Below are 14,974 nucleotides of genomic sequence, written 5' to 3' on the forward strand. Positions count from 1 at the left end.
AAAAAAAAAAAAAAAAAAAAAAGGTTGAGAGACAGTTCTGTGTGTTGGTAAACATCTCCAAGGTAGATCACTAAGTCAGCAAAGTCAGCTCAAAACTGTTCTGTAGGCTACACTTGGGATAACAAAGAAAACATATTCAAATCTGTGTTTATGCCTGTATTTTTTTTCTTTTGAGTCATACTCTCACTCTGTCACCCAGGCTGGAGTGCACAGTGGCATGCTCCCGGCCACCACAGCCTCGAACTGCTGGCCTCAGAAGACCCTTCCACCTCAGTCTTCCAAGTAGCTGGAACTACAAGCGTGCGCCACCACGCCCAGCTGATTTTTTGATTTATTGTAGACACGGGGGTCTCACCAAGTTGCCCAGGCTGGTCTCGAAACTGTGGGCACAGACAATCCTCTCGCCTCTGCCTCCCGAAGTGCTGGGATTAAGGGTGTGAGCACCCAGTTATGCCTGTATTTTCATAAAAATCTGATTTAAACAGTACATCTTTGCAGTGAGGGGGTAAACAGAGTAAATGAGGATAGAGGAAAGCAAAAATGTTTTCACAGTATATGTTTCCACATGTTTGAGCTTAAGCTTATATAGTACTTATGCAAATTTTTAAAAATAAGAACAGGCCGGGCTCAGTGGCTCAGCCTATAATCCCAGCACTTTGGGAGACTGAGACGAGTGGATTGCCTGAGCCCGCAGGTTCGAGACCCACTCAGGCAACTTGGCGAGATCTCGTCTCTACAACTAATCAAAAATTAGCTGGGCATGGCAGTGTGCGCCTGTAGTTCCAGCTACTTGGAAGGCTGAGGTGGAAGGACCGCCGGAGCCCAGCAGGTCAAGGCTGTGGTGGCCGGGAGCATGCCACTTGCACTCCAGCCTGGGTGACAGAATGAGACTCCGACTCAAAAAATAATAAGAACAACAACAACAAACAGTGGCCATGCATGGTGGCTCAAGCCTGTCATCCCAGCACTTTGGGAGGCTGAGGCAGGAGGATCACTTGAGGCCAGGAGTTCAAGGCCAGCCTGGGCAACGTAGCAAGACTTCGTTTCTTAAAAAACAAATGGTGGAAGGCTGGGCACAGTGGCTCCCGCACTTTGGAAGGCCAAGGTGAGAGGATTACCTGAGCCCACGGATTCGAGACCAGCCTGGGCAACTTGGCGAGACCTCATCTCTACCATAAATTTTTTTAAAAAATTAGCCGGGCATGGTAATTCCAGCTACTTGGAGGGCTGAGGCGGAAGGATCGCCTGAGCCCAGCAGGTCAAGGCTGCAGTGGCCGAGAGCATGCAACTAACTGGCCCTCCAGCCTGGGCAAGAGTGAGACTCCAACTCAAAGAAAAAAAATGGTTCAGAGGGTAAGGGTTGTGAGCGGAGCAGCTGAATCCCACTTATCCGAAAATGACCTTTTCACCCAGATGAGAGTCGTTTACTGGACGTTCCTCGTGGAGGCCTCTTGGCCGTCTGCACTCAGTCAAAAGTCTTACAGGCATAAGCATCAGAAATCTGACTCCAATGGCCTGAGGTTAAAGAAAAACTACCAACTCACGTCACTAAGATGTCCCTGGGGGTGTCAGGGCGCAGAGCAGTGCTCATTGCTGACGGACGCCAGAACCACGAGCGTCCGGGCACCGCGTGGCCCTCCTCTGGCTCACACCACCATGCAGATGGTTGGTACATCCACCTTCTCCAAGCTTTGACTCTGGAGGACACCCCCACCCCCAGTGTGAGTGTGGGATCCTGCGGCCCTTCGTGTCAGAAGATGAGTCTGTGAGGAGTGACCACAGAGAGCCAGAAGCTTCTCCAGGTCCCAAGTCTGTGGTTGCTCTTGCGCAAGAGAGGACGCAGATGCATGACATTCTGGATGGAGAATGCGGGACATCGGAGTCAGACCAAGAGTATGCGTGTGGGGAGACAGGCTCACTGGCTTGCCAGGGCCTGCATGGGAGTGAACAAGATTCCACTATTCCTCCCACTCCCCGGCCTCATTCCAGACCCCAACACCAGCCCAGCATGTCTCCAGTAGAGGAGAAATGGGAACACGGGACGAGACCATATGTAAGGGATGTCAGGGCACCCAGACACCACACCATATTGAGGTACTTAATTTAGATTCTAAAACGCAATTTCTGTGCAATTCTCTGTGCATGTGTGTGTGTGTGTGTTGTTATTGTTTGGGGTAGGAGTCTTGCTCTGTCCCCCAGGCTGGAGTGCAGTGGAACGCTCACAGCCACCACAGCCTCGAACTGCTGGGCTCAGGTGATCCTTCTGCCTCAGCCTTCCAAGCAGCTGAAACGACAGGTGTGCGCCACCATGCCCAGCTAATTTTTTTATTTATTGTAGAGGCGAGGTCTTGCCATATTGTCCAGCCTGGTCTCGAACCCGTGGGCTCAGGCAATCTTCTCGTCTCAGTCTCCCAAAGTGCTGGGGTTACAGGCACCAGCCACCACGCCCAGCGTGTGTTGTTGTTGTTGTTTTAAGACCCACTTGATCGGGAATCAAGAAAAAAAGAGCCCCACACTGAAATCTGCTGCCATCTGGCTGCAAAGGCTTGCAGGTCACAGAGCCCGTTTTCACATTCATGTCATCTGCAAAACGTGATGATCCATTGCCTGACCATTCTCACAGAGGCTGAATAAGAACACAGGGACCGTGAAGAAAATACTGACATGCTTTGAAGTCAGCAGAAGGTATTCGTATTGCCCGTATTGCCCGAATGGCTTAACTGTACTTGTTTTTGTTGTTTTCTATTTAGTCCTAAGAGATCATTAGCAAATGTGCTCTGGTTTACTCTGAAGCAAGTTAGGCTGGCTTGGGCGGAAGGGAGAAGGGGCTTTAATTAGAGGAATCTGCCGCTGTCCGTCAAGATCCATTTCCCACCCCTCTCTAACGTGAGAAACAACCTTTACCCACTATCGGCCCAGTGGTTTGGGCGGAGTTGACTGGTCCTTGCGCCAAGTGGACGGTGACTCAGGTCTGACCAATCAGAGGCTCGTGCGCCCCATGGGCCTGTGAACCCCCCCACCAGTCAATCAGAGACAAGCTTACATTTGTGGCTTTTGCTGCAGCTGAGAGAGGTCGTCTCTGCTGGGTAGGCTGCAGGCCTGGGGTTTCTCCATGCCCTCTCACTTCCACCAAGGAAAAGCCCACCTGAGAATGAGCCCCACAGGGAGGACAGCAGAGCTGAGAGGACAGAGAGAGGATCCGGCCATCCTGCAGCCAGCAGAGGGGGCTGACGGCTACCAAGCCTCCCCCCACCCACCCAACAGTCAGTGAACCAGGATCTACCATGGGCCTCATGCCTGTGCTCTCCACGGCTGTCCACGGGCTGCTCGGCCCTTGGCACGTGCCCTTGATGGCTGGTCCCACTTGTCTATAGACGGGCTTAGCTCTGGGGTCTTTTAAAGACAGAACTCCTTCCTCCTTCTCTTCAACTCTCGAGCCTAAGCCTTCACGTTTCAGGGGGTACATCTCAGTGACTTGAGGTTGTAATAGATTCCCTCTTGTCCCTCCAGCTGGGTCTCTGATGCCTTCATCTCTAAGCGCCTGGACCCACACCACCTTCTGATGCAAATGATTGAGAATCTCTACAAAGATGGACCAATTGTGCCCACACGCCAAGCTGCACAAATTAAGAAAGCATTGGCCGGGCACAGTGGCTCACGCCTATCATCCCAGCACTTTGGGAGGCCAAGGTGAGAGGACTGCCTGAGCCCGCGGGTTCGAGACCAACCCAGGCAATTTGGCGAGACCTTGTCTCTACAATAAATCGAAAAATTAGCTGGGCGTGGTGGTGCGTGCCTGTAGTTCCAGCTACTTGGAAGGCTGAGGCGGAAGGATCGCCGGAGCCCAGCAGGTCCAGGCTGCAGTGGCCGTGTGCATGCCACTGCACTGCAGCCTGGGCAACAGAGTGAGACTCTGACTCAAAAAAAAGAAAGCATAAGGTTCAATCCATCCCTTTTTGAAGTCCAAAAGGACCTAGAATCATCCCTCAAATGAATGCACCGTGGTGACATTTTAACAGAAACACAAATTACTAAATAAGTTTCATTTTATTTTACTCTTTCAGCCACGAGGTCCAAGGAAATGCAAGTTCACAGATATTATAAAAATGAGGGTAAGTCCGGCTTTCAAGGTGGCGTGGAATCCACAGAATGTGATTGTCTGGATGGTTTTGGCTTCTCAGTGTGCCAAAACAGGTGTGGCATTTGGTCTGGCCCATATGCTTACTTCTGTGCTGACTGTGCAGGGTAAAGAGAGTTGTCACAAAATGGTGACACCCACACGACTGGAATGTTTGCAGTATACAGAGCAAAACAGTCCCCCTTCCTGGGTGACACAGACCATCTCCCATTCAACTGAGTAGCAAACGGGAGGAAACTCCATTATACAGCACTACAGACATCCCTACTCATTCTTTCATTGGCTCCTTCACACATCCACGCATGCAAGGAGTATTTATTAAGCACCGACAGTGTACCCGGAGGCACTGTGTTAAATGCTGGAGTTACAGAGTTGAAGGTCAAGGCACACACTCTGCCCTCAGCGCATCGTCAGTCTCACAGTGCAGAGAGGGGTGGCAATGGAGGATGGTCACGTGGCAGGAGCGGTGCTGGTGACAAATGTCTGCTCAAGCACAGATAGGACGGCAGAGTCCTACCACAGGTTGCGGGGGAAAGGTGTGTGCCGTTTCTCCTCTTCAGAATCCCAATGCTTGACATAGCTCTGGTCACTGTCCTTCAGTTCCAGTGTGACAGCGGGGGTCTCTGGCAGTACAAGCGACTTCCTACTGCTGAGTGCCAGGGCAGATGTGGCCTCTCCCTACACAGGGGGCTAACGGCTACCAAGCCTCCCCCTGCCCACCCAACAGCCAGTAAACCAGGAGCAAGCATGGGCCCTATGCTGTGCCCTCCACGACTGTCCACGTGGGCTGCTCGGCCCTTGGCACGTGCCCTTGATGGCTGGTCCCACTTGTCTATAGACGGACTTAGCTCTGGGTCTTTTAAAGACAGAATGCCTTCTGTTCAATTCTCAAGTCTGAGTCTTCACATACCAGGGGCTACTTCTTTTCTGGAATGAATTGCTTGTCATTTGTCACTCCTGATTTGGGTGAAAAGTGGCATCTGTAGGGCCTGACTAATCCAAGGGCCTGACTCACATCTCCTGTTGTGTGTGTGACACCCAAGCCGCAAGCACAACAAGCAGGTGCGAGCAAACGGCACCTGCCCACGGAGAAAGAAGTGCGTGTGCTTCCGCTGTGTCTCCTCTGGGGCCTTTGTTCACTGCATGCGACATGTTTACTGGCATAAAATGAATTCGAGAAGGAATTTCGGCCCAAGTCAGAGCATGTATCAAGTCATGCCAATAGCAATAAAGGATGGTTTTAGCATTCTCACCTGCCTCGCTGAGCCCACCCCGCTGGCGGTGACACCCGCCCTGACGGCCGGCCTGCAGCAGGCTGAGAGTCCAGCCAGTGGGAGGCTCAGGGAGGGAAGGGGAGATTTCCACGCCGAGGTCCTCCGCGTCCCCTGAGAGCTGACGTGCACAGGGGCACGAAGGCATCTCCACAGAAGCATTGCTCTTGGTTCAGCTGCAGATTGGAGTCACTTAATGTGAATTTATTAACTACATCATGATGATGTGGGTGTATGATCATCATAAGCTGAATTTTATAAATGCTCTCGTGATAAAAAAAAAAATACAGCTGTGTCAAACTGAATGTAAAAATGAGTATCTCCGGATTTCACTTTGTAACAAATGTACTAAAACTCTTCACTGAGTGTACTTGAAAAACAACAACAAAATCTGTATAAAAATAAGAGTGCTCCATTTCCTGTAACACCTTATTATCTGTGTATGAATTTGTTAGTACAAAAGCGTTGTCTACTTAGAAAATTATAAAAGCATCGCCACAGTGTCATAACTGCTCTACATTCTCTGGGAAAACATACCTTTGAAAAATAGTACAACTATTGGGAATTCTTAGTGAATTCAAGTCCTGGGTGTGCCGCAGAGCGTTCCAATGAGGGCGGCATCAATCTCCCCTCTGTCCTCTGCACACCCTCTAGAATTGTCTGCGACACTCACTGAGATAGAACTCTTCTTTCTTCAAATGTCACCACTGATCTCTGTGGATATCCTTAGGGTGACACTCTATTTGGAAAAATGAAAAGAGGAGGATATAATAAGTTAAACAATTCCAGTGCCAGCTCTGACATTTCTTTCTTTCTTTTTTTTTTTTTTTTTTTTGAGTTGGAGTCTCACTCGGTCGCCCAGACTGGAGTGCAGGGGCTGCTCCCGGCCACCGCAGCCTCGACCTGCTGGCCTCCGGCGATCCTTCCGCCTCAGCCTTCCAAGTAGCTTGAACTACAGGTGCGTGCTCCCACGCCCGGCTAGTTTTTGATTTATTGTAGAGATGAGGTCTCGCTGCCCAGGCGGGTCTCGAACCCGCGGGCTCAGCCAATCCACTCACCTCAGCCTCCCAAAGGTGCGGGATTACAGGCTGAACCACCGAGCCCAGCTGGCTCTGACATTTCTAAAGACTCCACATCAACCAAGTCTGAACTCACCAAAACTTGGGCTGTGCTACAGTTGGGACCTCAAAAATATCCGTGGCTTTCTGTATCCTTTCTGCTAAAAATGCACTTCTTTCAAATTATATGCTTTCCCCTGCAGAGATCCTATCTTCTCTCCGCCTTAGTGATATTTTCAACAATACGCTTTTTAAAATTTTTTTCAGTCTCACTTGGTAGCCCAGACTGGAATGCAGTGGCATAATCACGGCCACCGCAGCCTCGACCTGCTGGAATTAAGTGATCCTTCCGCCTCAGCCTTCCAAGTGGTTGGAACCACGGGCACGTGTCACCACGCCTGGCTAATCTTTTTGACTTATTGAAGAGATAAGGTCTCACCAAGTTGCCCAGGCTGGTCATGAACCCCTGGGCTCAGGCAGTCCTCTTGCCTCGGCCTCCCAAAGTGCTGGCATCACAGGTGTGGGCCACCATGCCCAGCCTACACTTTTATTTTGCAAAGAGCTATATTTCCTATTGTTTGAAAATAGTGAGACCTCCTCAAAAGGAAAACAACCAGGACACCTGACTGTTCACATCAAATGGCAGAGGACATTGAAACATTCATCAGTTGGGAAAGCCGTGGAAGATATTTCCCATTGAGAAGCAGCTAAAAAACTAAAGTGTACAGTACTTATTTTTTTTCAAACAATTAAGGGTAAAAAGAAAGTGATCTTTTTTTAAATGCAAGAAATTTTCCTTGAATTTTTACGACTACTAGTTGTCAGCTACTTATAACATTTGAATTGAGAAATACCTACCTGGAAATCTTGGATGAAAGTTAGGAAGTAGAAAATAAAGCCGAAGGCCACTGTCCACTCACAGACGGCGCTCACTATGTGATATACATAATCCTAGCAGCAATAATAGAGAAACAGAGTTTAGCCTAAGAGCCTGGCTTCGGGGTACATGCTGAAATAATAACGAGAAGGCATGAGCAAGGGACAAGGCCTTCCAGGGAGCACAGGCTGGAGCCCAGGGAAATGCGACCAGCAGGGCCGTGTGGATTAGGGTCAGACCCCTGCCCACCGAGGACACGGCGCCGGGGTTCCAGAGCTTCTCTGGCTCACTTCTCTGACTGCAAGACTTGGTCTAATTACTTCCACAGGCAGAAGAACCGCCACCAAATGGCTGAGACAGGGAAGTAGATTTGGACCCCACAGAAGAACTTTCCCTGCCACAGGCATCCCAAAGCTGAGGGCACACTTCACGATTGCACAAGTGTACAATCGAGGCAAAACGGGATGGCCAGCCTCTCCGGGTTTTGTGTTTTCCTGGTTCTACAGAAAATATTCACTCAGAAAATGTTGCTGGACATGGCGAGGTAAATACAGCGCGAGACACTCCAGGTTAACTGCATTTTCTGGGGCAAGCAAGGGAGAACAGAAGCCGGGAAGCAGCCCTGGAGCCAGGGGTTCCAAGCACAGTTGCCTCAGGAGGCCAGAAAATTAATGAAAGCAAATAACACTGATGGTTATGAGAACTGATGGAAGCCAGGGGGCCACACATGCCTCCTCAGCTCAACTCCATCTTCACCAAGTGGGAAAGTAACACCCCAGTGTGGTTTGGAAGAGGAAAAAAGAAAGCCTGTGAGTGAGTGAGTGTGTGTGGTGTCTGACAATTAAGTTAGGAGACTTGCCACCTTGGGCTTACGCGAGCAGCACTGCACAAACAACTTGGTAAGGTTTCATGACCTTGGTAGATCAGTGTCTCCCAGCTGTGTTCATGTAGACATGTCGTGGTGTCTTGCTGAACGGTGTTCCTAATTGCTGTTGCGTGTTTTTGTGTGTCATCTCGAGAATGTTGGAGCTTGAATTAGAGCAACGAGTGAGCATTAAATCTCGTTAAACTTGGCAGGAAGTGAAATCAGGGACGTGTTAGTCCAAGTTTATGGGGGTAACGCCATGAAGAAAACGGCAGTGTTCAAATGGACTAAACATTTTTCTGAGGGTAGAGAAAGCATCCCTGATGAAGACAGGTCAGAACAGCCAGTAACAAGCAGAACTGACGAAAACTGTGTGTCAAAATCATCAGCTGACTATGAGAAGCATAGCAGACCAAGTAAACATCAATAGAGAAAGGGAGGAAAATCACAACTAAAAATCTTAGCATGAGAAAGGTGTGTGCAAAAATGGTCCCAAAGGAGCTTTTTTTTTTTTTTTTTTTTGAGTTGGAGCCTCACTGTCACCCTGGCTGGAGTGCAGCGGCACTCTCATGGCCACCGCAGCCTCAACCTGCTGGGCTCTGACGATCCTTCCACCTCAGCCTTCCAAGTAGCCGGAACGACAGATGCATGCCACCACGCCCGGCTAGTTTTTGTGATTTATTGTAGAGATGAGGTCTCACCAAGTTGTCCAGGCTAGTCTCGAACCCCTGGGCTCAGGCAATCCCCTTGCCTCGACCTCCCAAAGTGCTGGGATTACAGATTGAACCACTGCATCCTGTCCCGAAAGAGTTCTTGCATCATGACAATGCACCAGCGCACACAGCACTATCTATGAGGGAGTTTTTAGCCAGTAAACATATAACTGTATCGCAGTACCCTCCCTACTCACTTGATCTGGCCCCCAGTGATTTTTTTTTCTTTACCTGAAGTGAAAAGAAATATCGAAAGGAAGACATTTTGATGACATGCAGGATATCAAGGCAATACAATGACAGCTCTTGATGGCCATTCCAGAAATAGTTACAAAATTGCTTTGATGGATGGACCAGGCACTGGCGTCTGTGCATAGCTTCCCACAGGGAGTACTTCGAAGGTGACCGTAGTGATATTCAGCAATAAAGTGTGTATTCATAGCACTTTTCCTAGGATGAGTTTGTGAACTTAATTGTGAGACCTTGTGTGTGTGAGAGAGAGATTTTCTGGTTTGTTCATGCTGGTAACTAATTTTAAAACATGTTTAGGACCAGGCACGGTGGCTCATGCCTGTAATCCCAGCACTTTGGGAGGCCAGAGCAGAAGTTCAAGACCAGTGTAGGCAACATAGTGAGACTTTGTCTCTGCAAAAAATACAAACATTACCCGGGCATGGTGGCACACAACTGACCCCAGCTCCTCTAGAGGCTGAGGTGAGGATCACCTGAGCCCAGGAGGTCAGGGTTGTGGTGAGCTGTGATGGTGCCACTGCACTGCAACCTGGGTGATAAAGTGAGAACCCCATCCCCCACCAAAACAAAAACATGTTTAATTCTGTATACCAAAAAAAATGCACGTGTTACCTGCATAATGAACATTTGTATACCTAACCCTGAGTTGTACCCCACATCTTTAAAATAAATAAACAAGTAAATAAATAAATGCACGTCTGCTCATTCTGAAGACTCCTAGGTACATTTTTAAAATATAAAAATAAAAATAAGCCAGGCTCGGTGGCTCAGCCTGTAATCCCGCGCCTTTGGGAGGCTGAGGTGAGTAGATTGCCTGAGCCCGCAGGTTCGAGACCCGCCTGGGCAACTTGGCGAGACCTCATCTCTACAATAAATCAAAAATCAGCCGGGCGTGGTAGCACGCGCCTGTAGTTCCAGCTACTCCGAAGGCGGAGGCGGAAGGATCGCCGGAGCCCAGCAGGTTGAGGCTGTGGTGGCCGGGAGCGTGCCACTGCCCTCCAGCCTGGGCGACAGAGTGAGACTCCAACTCAAAAACAAACAAAAAAACAGAGGCAGAATATTAAGAAATTAATATTCTGAACCAGGGGGCCCGGCTCCTCCACACACGTGTGAGTGCTGGCAATGCTCCAACAGCCTTGCTGTGTGAATGAGACAATGGCCATGTGATTCCCACCCTGCGAAACCCTGTGACCAAGTCAGCCAGTCGCATGAGTGCCTGTGAAGGCCCCAAAGCCCCCTGGGAGGTCTGGGACAGCACCCCTGTGATTAATCCTTCAGTGAATGCATGTAAGGGGGCTGGCATTCATTGATATCAGGAGCATCGGGCAATGCAAGAATGGCACGGTGACGTGAGAAGCGGGGGGAACACCAGGGGCTTTTCACATTTTTAAGACAGAAAGTGGGATGTCACAGATTTGTCACCGTGTGGGACCAGCTCTGTCCAGCCCAGCCCTGCAGCCCGTGGGTGGTGGAACATCTCCCCCTGGTGGCGGAAGAGAAAAGTCCACCCGGGCTGCTCCACCTGGGGTCGCGCTCTTTTTTTGAGTTGAAGACTCACTCTGTTGCCCAGACTGGAGGGCAGTGGCTGCTCCCGGCCACCGCAGCCTCGACCTGCTGGGCTCCGGCGATCCTTCCGCCTCAGCCTTCCAAGTAGCTGGAACAACAGGTGCGCGCTACCACGCCCAGCTAATTTTTTATTTATTGTAGAGATGAGGGCTCGCCAAGTTGCCCGGGTGGGTCTCGAACCCGCGGGCTCAGGCAATCCACTCGCCTCAGCCTCCCAAAGGCGCGGGATGACAGGTTGAGCCACCCAGCCTGGCTGGGTCGCGCTTTCAGAAAGCGGTTCTCACCAGAGGAAGGGGCACGAAACCCCCTTCCCATGGGGCTAATTCCCGCACCTCAAAAACACCCTGCCTTTTGTCTAGGTCTGATTGACTAACGTGGCCGTTTTTAAAGGCCTTAAAAGGAAGCCCTTTGAACACCAGCCTGGACCCTTCTCCGCCATCCTGTCTCTCCCTGGTCTGGCTGGGTGCTTCCCGAGCAGCCAGAATCCTCCATCCTGAGAGATCCCTCCGCTGACCCTGCTGTCCCCTCTAGCTGCCAGTCCAGAACAGGCCTCAGCGAACATCTGGCCGACAGCTGAAGGAACGAACTGTGCCCCTCACCATTTCTTCAGCCTCTGGCGATTGGCTTCTGTCCTTGACATGTCAAGCTGCTTCCTCAGACACCAGGGATGCCTTCGTTGCCCAAACCCAGGGACCTCGCTCCTCGAGACCAGTGGCTACCTTTGCCGTGGTTAGCCACGTCCCTTTCCCTTGAGAAACACCCTCCCTTCGTCTCTGGGACCCCGTTTCCTCTCATCCAGCAAGAATTCGCTGCTTTGTGGCCTCTGCGTTTCCACGCTGGACTGTGTGGGCTTCAGCCTGGCATTTCTCCTGTTCTTCAGAGTGTTACATTTAGCAGTTGACCATGAGCTGTTCACTCTTCTGAATCACAAACTTCCTCAGACCCTCTGCCCCATGGCCACCCTCTCCCCCATGCTGTCCCCCAGTCTCCCAGTGCTGGAAACTCGGCCCAGGAGGCCAATTCCAGGCACAACCCAGCTCTTCTTCTGGCCCCGACTCCCTCCTTTCCTCCTCGTTTCTGGAGGAACGCCTCCTCCTGCTCCTTGGTGGGGCGGGGGACCTCCGCTGTTCCTCGCTGACTCTCCCACGCGGCATCCGGAATCAGACGCCACTCCAGGTACCCACTTGCCTGAGTCTCGGTTCCAGACATTTGGATCGGTGTACTCGGACGTTGGCACCAGAAATGACCAGTCACTCTACCCTACACGCCGATGCTTATGGTCCCACCAGAGGTCCAGGCCGGAGTTTCTAACGGGACATTGCCCCTTGGTGCCTCATGACAGCCTCAGAGTCAAAGATGCGGACGCCAACTCACCCACTTCCGCCTACACAATTGGTCATCCCTGTTAGAGATGTATCTCTGGTCACAGGAATAGGTTCTCCCAGGATAAAAGCACGGAAGGCACCTTTGAGTCACCATGCCCCTCATTCTCGTGGGAGCCACCCGCCAGCACCCACCAAGGGTTCCTTCCCTGTCTCTTCGAGTCTCGGCTCATCTGGATTTGAAATCACCTAGGAGAGGAGCTGCCGTCTCCCTGCCCTCCTAAGGCGACCTCTCTCTTCAGGCCAGCCCAGGTATTGCTTCTGCATAATACCTGTCCAATAATACATTCTTCTTCCTTTTCTGTTCAAAAGTCTTCAAAGGCTTACTCTGGTCACCTACCTCAAGTATGAGCCTCTCCGCTTGCCTCATTTTATATTTGTACTTCTTTTTTATTTTTTTGTAGACGCAGGGTCTCACTATGCTGCCCAGTCTGATTTGAAATCCTGGCTTCAAGTGATCCTCCTGCCTCGGCCTCCCAAAGCACTAGGATTCCAGGCATGCCTGGCCTCTGCCTGCTTCTTAAAGCCACTATCCCCTTGCAAAGTTATCCATGATTAAATTTATTTCTCACTCTATCCTGAACCACCCCTGAACTGGAACTGGCCTCGACCCCCGTGCCTCCTTTGGTTTCCACACACCTTCATTCATGCTGTCCACCCCCAACCCCCACCGGCTTTAACAAAGCATAGGCAGCTGAAGTACTTAAGAAAGAAATTAAGAGTTCAACATATAGGAAATAATCCCAGAAACCACCTGGGATTGCCCTGGTAGTCAATTACGATACACACACTGCCAAATGACTGGGCAGGCAGCTGATCCCGTGCCAGACTTACTTCACCTCTGGCAGTGTGCTCCAAGAATCGGCAGTGACACCTCCTGGGCCTGGCCCAGTCACGGCCTCACCTGACCAGGTGGACAGCCATAGTGAGAACAACGCCAGGCTTACCTTTTCTCTTGGATCCCACTCCAGTTTGGTGATGGAAATGAGGGACGCACAGGCAATCACTGAAGAAAGGGAAACCGTCAAGGAAACGACAGCGGAAAATAGTTCCTCTCATGCCAAGACCAGGAGCATAACCATGACAGCGTCAAAATGTCAAACACCAGCACTTCTACAATCGACCAGCTATAGCAGCTTCTTGAAGTCTCCAACCTTAAGTCTGACCAGGTCAGCGGTTATGCCACAACATGGAAATACCTCAGCAATAAATTGGGGACCTGGAGAGCAAACTTGTCATCTGTGGCTACTGCTTGCCCAGCCCTGCACGGCTCTGGGTGTTCCCAGGAACCAGCTGTTTAAAACTGGTCAAAATGATGGACACAGCATCCAAGGCGGGTCCTCTTTGAATCCTTGCTACTGAACAAAAAACTTTTTTCTGCCAGGTGCGGTGGCTCAGCCTATAATCCCAGCACTTTGGGAGGCCGAGACAAGAGGATTGCCTGAACTCGGGGATTCGAGACTGGCCTGGGCAACTTGGTGAGACCACATCTCTATAATAAATCAAAAAATTAGCCAGGCATGGTGGCGCATGCCTGTAATTCCAGCTACTTGGAAGGCTGAGGCGGAGGATCGTCTGAGCCCAGCAGGTAGAGGCTGCGGTGGCTGTCAACGTGAGATGCTCTCCAGCCTGGGTGACAGAGTTGAGACACCAACTAAAAAAAATAAAAATAAATAAATACTTTTCCCCTAAAATGCTATTTTCAAGGTAACAGCTTTAAGGAAAATTGAACATTTCAAAGTACCAAGGTTCGTATATAGAAACAAGCTACAGAAATTCAAACGATTACTTTTAAGAAACAGAGTTGGGTCATCGGGTTCAAGTGGAGCCTTCCTCCCTGGCCCAAAGAGTCTGAAATCCAAGGGCTCTGTTCCACAGTCAACTGCTGACAAGCCCAGGGCCAGCCTGGTGACACCGGGACAGAGGCCCCAGCTCTGTGTGGACAGCGACGCCTGCACAAGCTGAAGGTGCCATTTTGACAGGACTTAGGATGCAGGAGGGAAAGCCAGAAGGAAACGGAATGCTCTGACGTCTACCAAAAACTGGGGATTCGAAGTGCTGAGCCCAGCAAAGTCTAGAGCCCCGCTGAACTTGGAGTCAGCACCTCCTCCCGTGTCCCGCCCTCCCCCGACATTTTGCAAAGTTTAACGCTTCTCAAATAAAAGTAAAGAACTGAGAAGATTCTCCAACCATTTCATCACCATAGTTCCGTTTCTAATAGTTTCAAAACCTCTTCTTTCATTTGTTGGTTCTGAGTTCCATCTTCAGTGAACCATATCTTCTGCCGGCTTAGAGGCCGGGGGGTGGAAAGTCCCATGCAGCAGACCTGGTTTTGGCCCTCAGACATTACAGCCTTGGTGGAGGAAGCTGAGGAAATGTGCCATGCTGGAGAGAAAAGCACAGGGTACAGCAGCAACTCAGAGGGTACATTACTAATTCAGGCTGGAATGGGGCTTGGGTCATCAGAGGCAGCTTCCCTGAAGGGAGTGTAATCTAATTTGTGAAGTTGGAGGAGCTCTCTGGAGCAGACCATCCCATAGAAATACAATGTGTGGCCGGGCTCGGTGGCTCAGCCTGTCACCCCAGAGCTTCGGGAGGCTGAGGTGAGTGGATTGCCTGAGCCTGCGGGTTCGAGACCCACCTGGGCAACTTGGTGAGACCTCATCTCTGCAATAAATCAAAAATTAGTCAGGTGTGGTGGCGCGTGCCTGTAGTTCCAGCGGCTAAGAAGGCTGAGGCGGAAGGATCGCCAGAGCCCAGCAAGTCGAGGCTGCGGTGGCCGGGAGTGGCCACTGCACTCCAGTCTGGGTGACAGAGTGACTCCAACTCAAAAAAAAAAAAGCGGAAAATAA

General features: G+C 50.6%; 1 protein-coding gene across 1 annotated transcript in view; it reads right to left on the reverse strand.

Annotated features, from left to right (window-relative positions):
• DRAM1 (DNA damage regulated autophagy modulator 1) overlaps positions 1 to 14,974 on the reverse strand; it is a 70,419-nt gene that overhangs the window by 13,761 nt on the left and 41,684 nt on the right. Inside the window, exons 5-6 of the mRNA XM_021711579.1 lie at positions 13,070 to 13,128; positions 7,326 to 7,418 (exon numbers count right to left, since the gene is read on the reverse strand). Of these exons, the coding sequence (XP_021567254.1) occupies positions 7,326 to 7,418; positions 13,070 to 13,128 (152 nt within the window). The remainder of the gene's footprint in view (positions 1 to 7,325; positions 7,419 to 13,069; positions 13,129 to 14,974) is intronic.

This window comes from Carlito syrichta, unplaced genomic scaffold, assembly GCF_000164805.1.
Source record: "Carlito syrichta isolate Samal-C Ts95f unplaced genomic scaffold, Tarsius_syrichta-2.0.1 Scaffold302384, whole genome shotgun sequence".
NCBI classification, from domain to species: domain Eukaryota; kingdom Metazoa; phylum Chordata; class Mammalia; order Primates; family Tarsiidae; genus Carlito; species Carlito syrichta.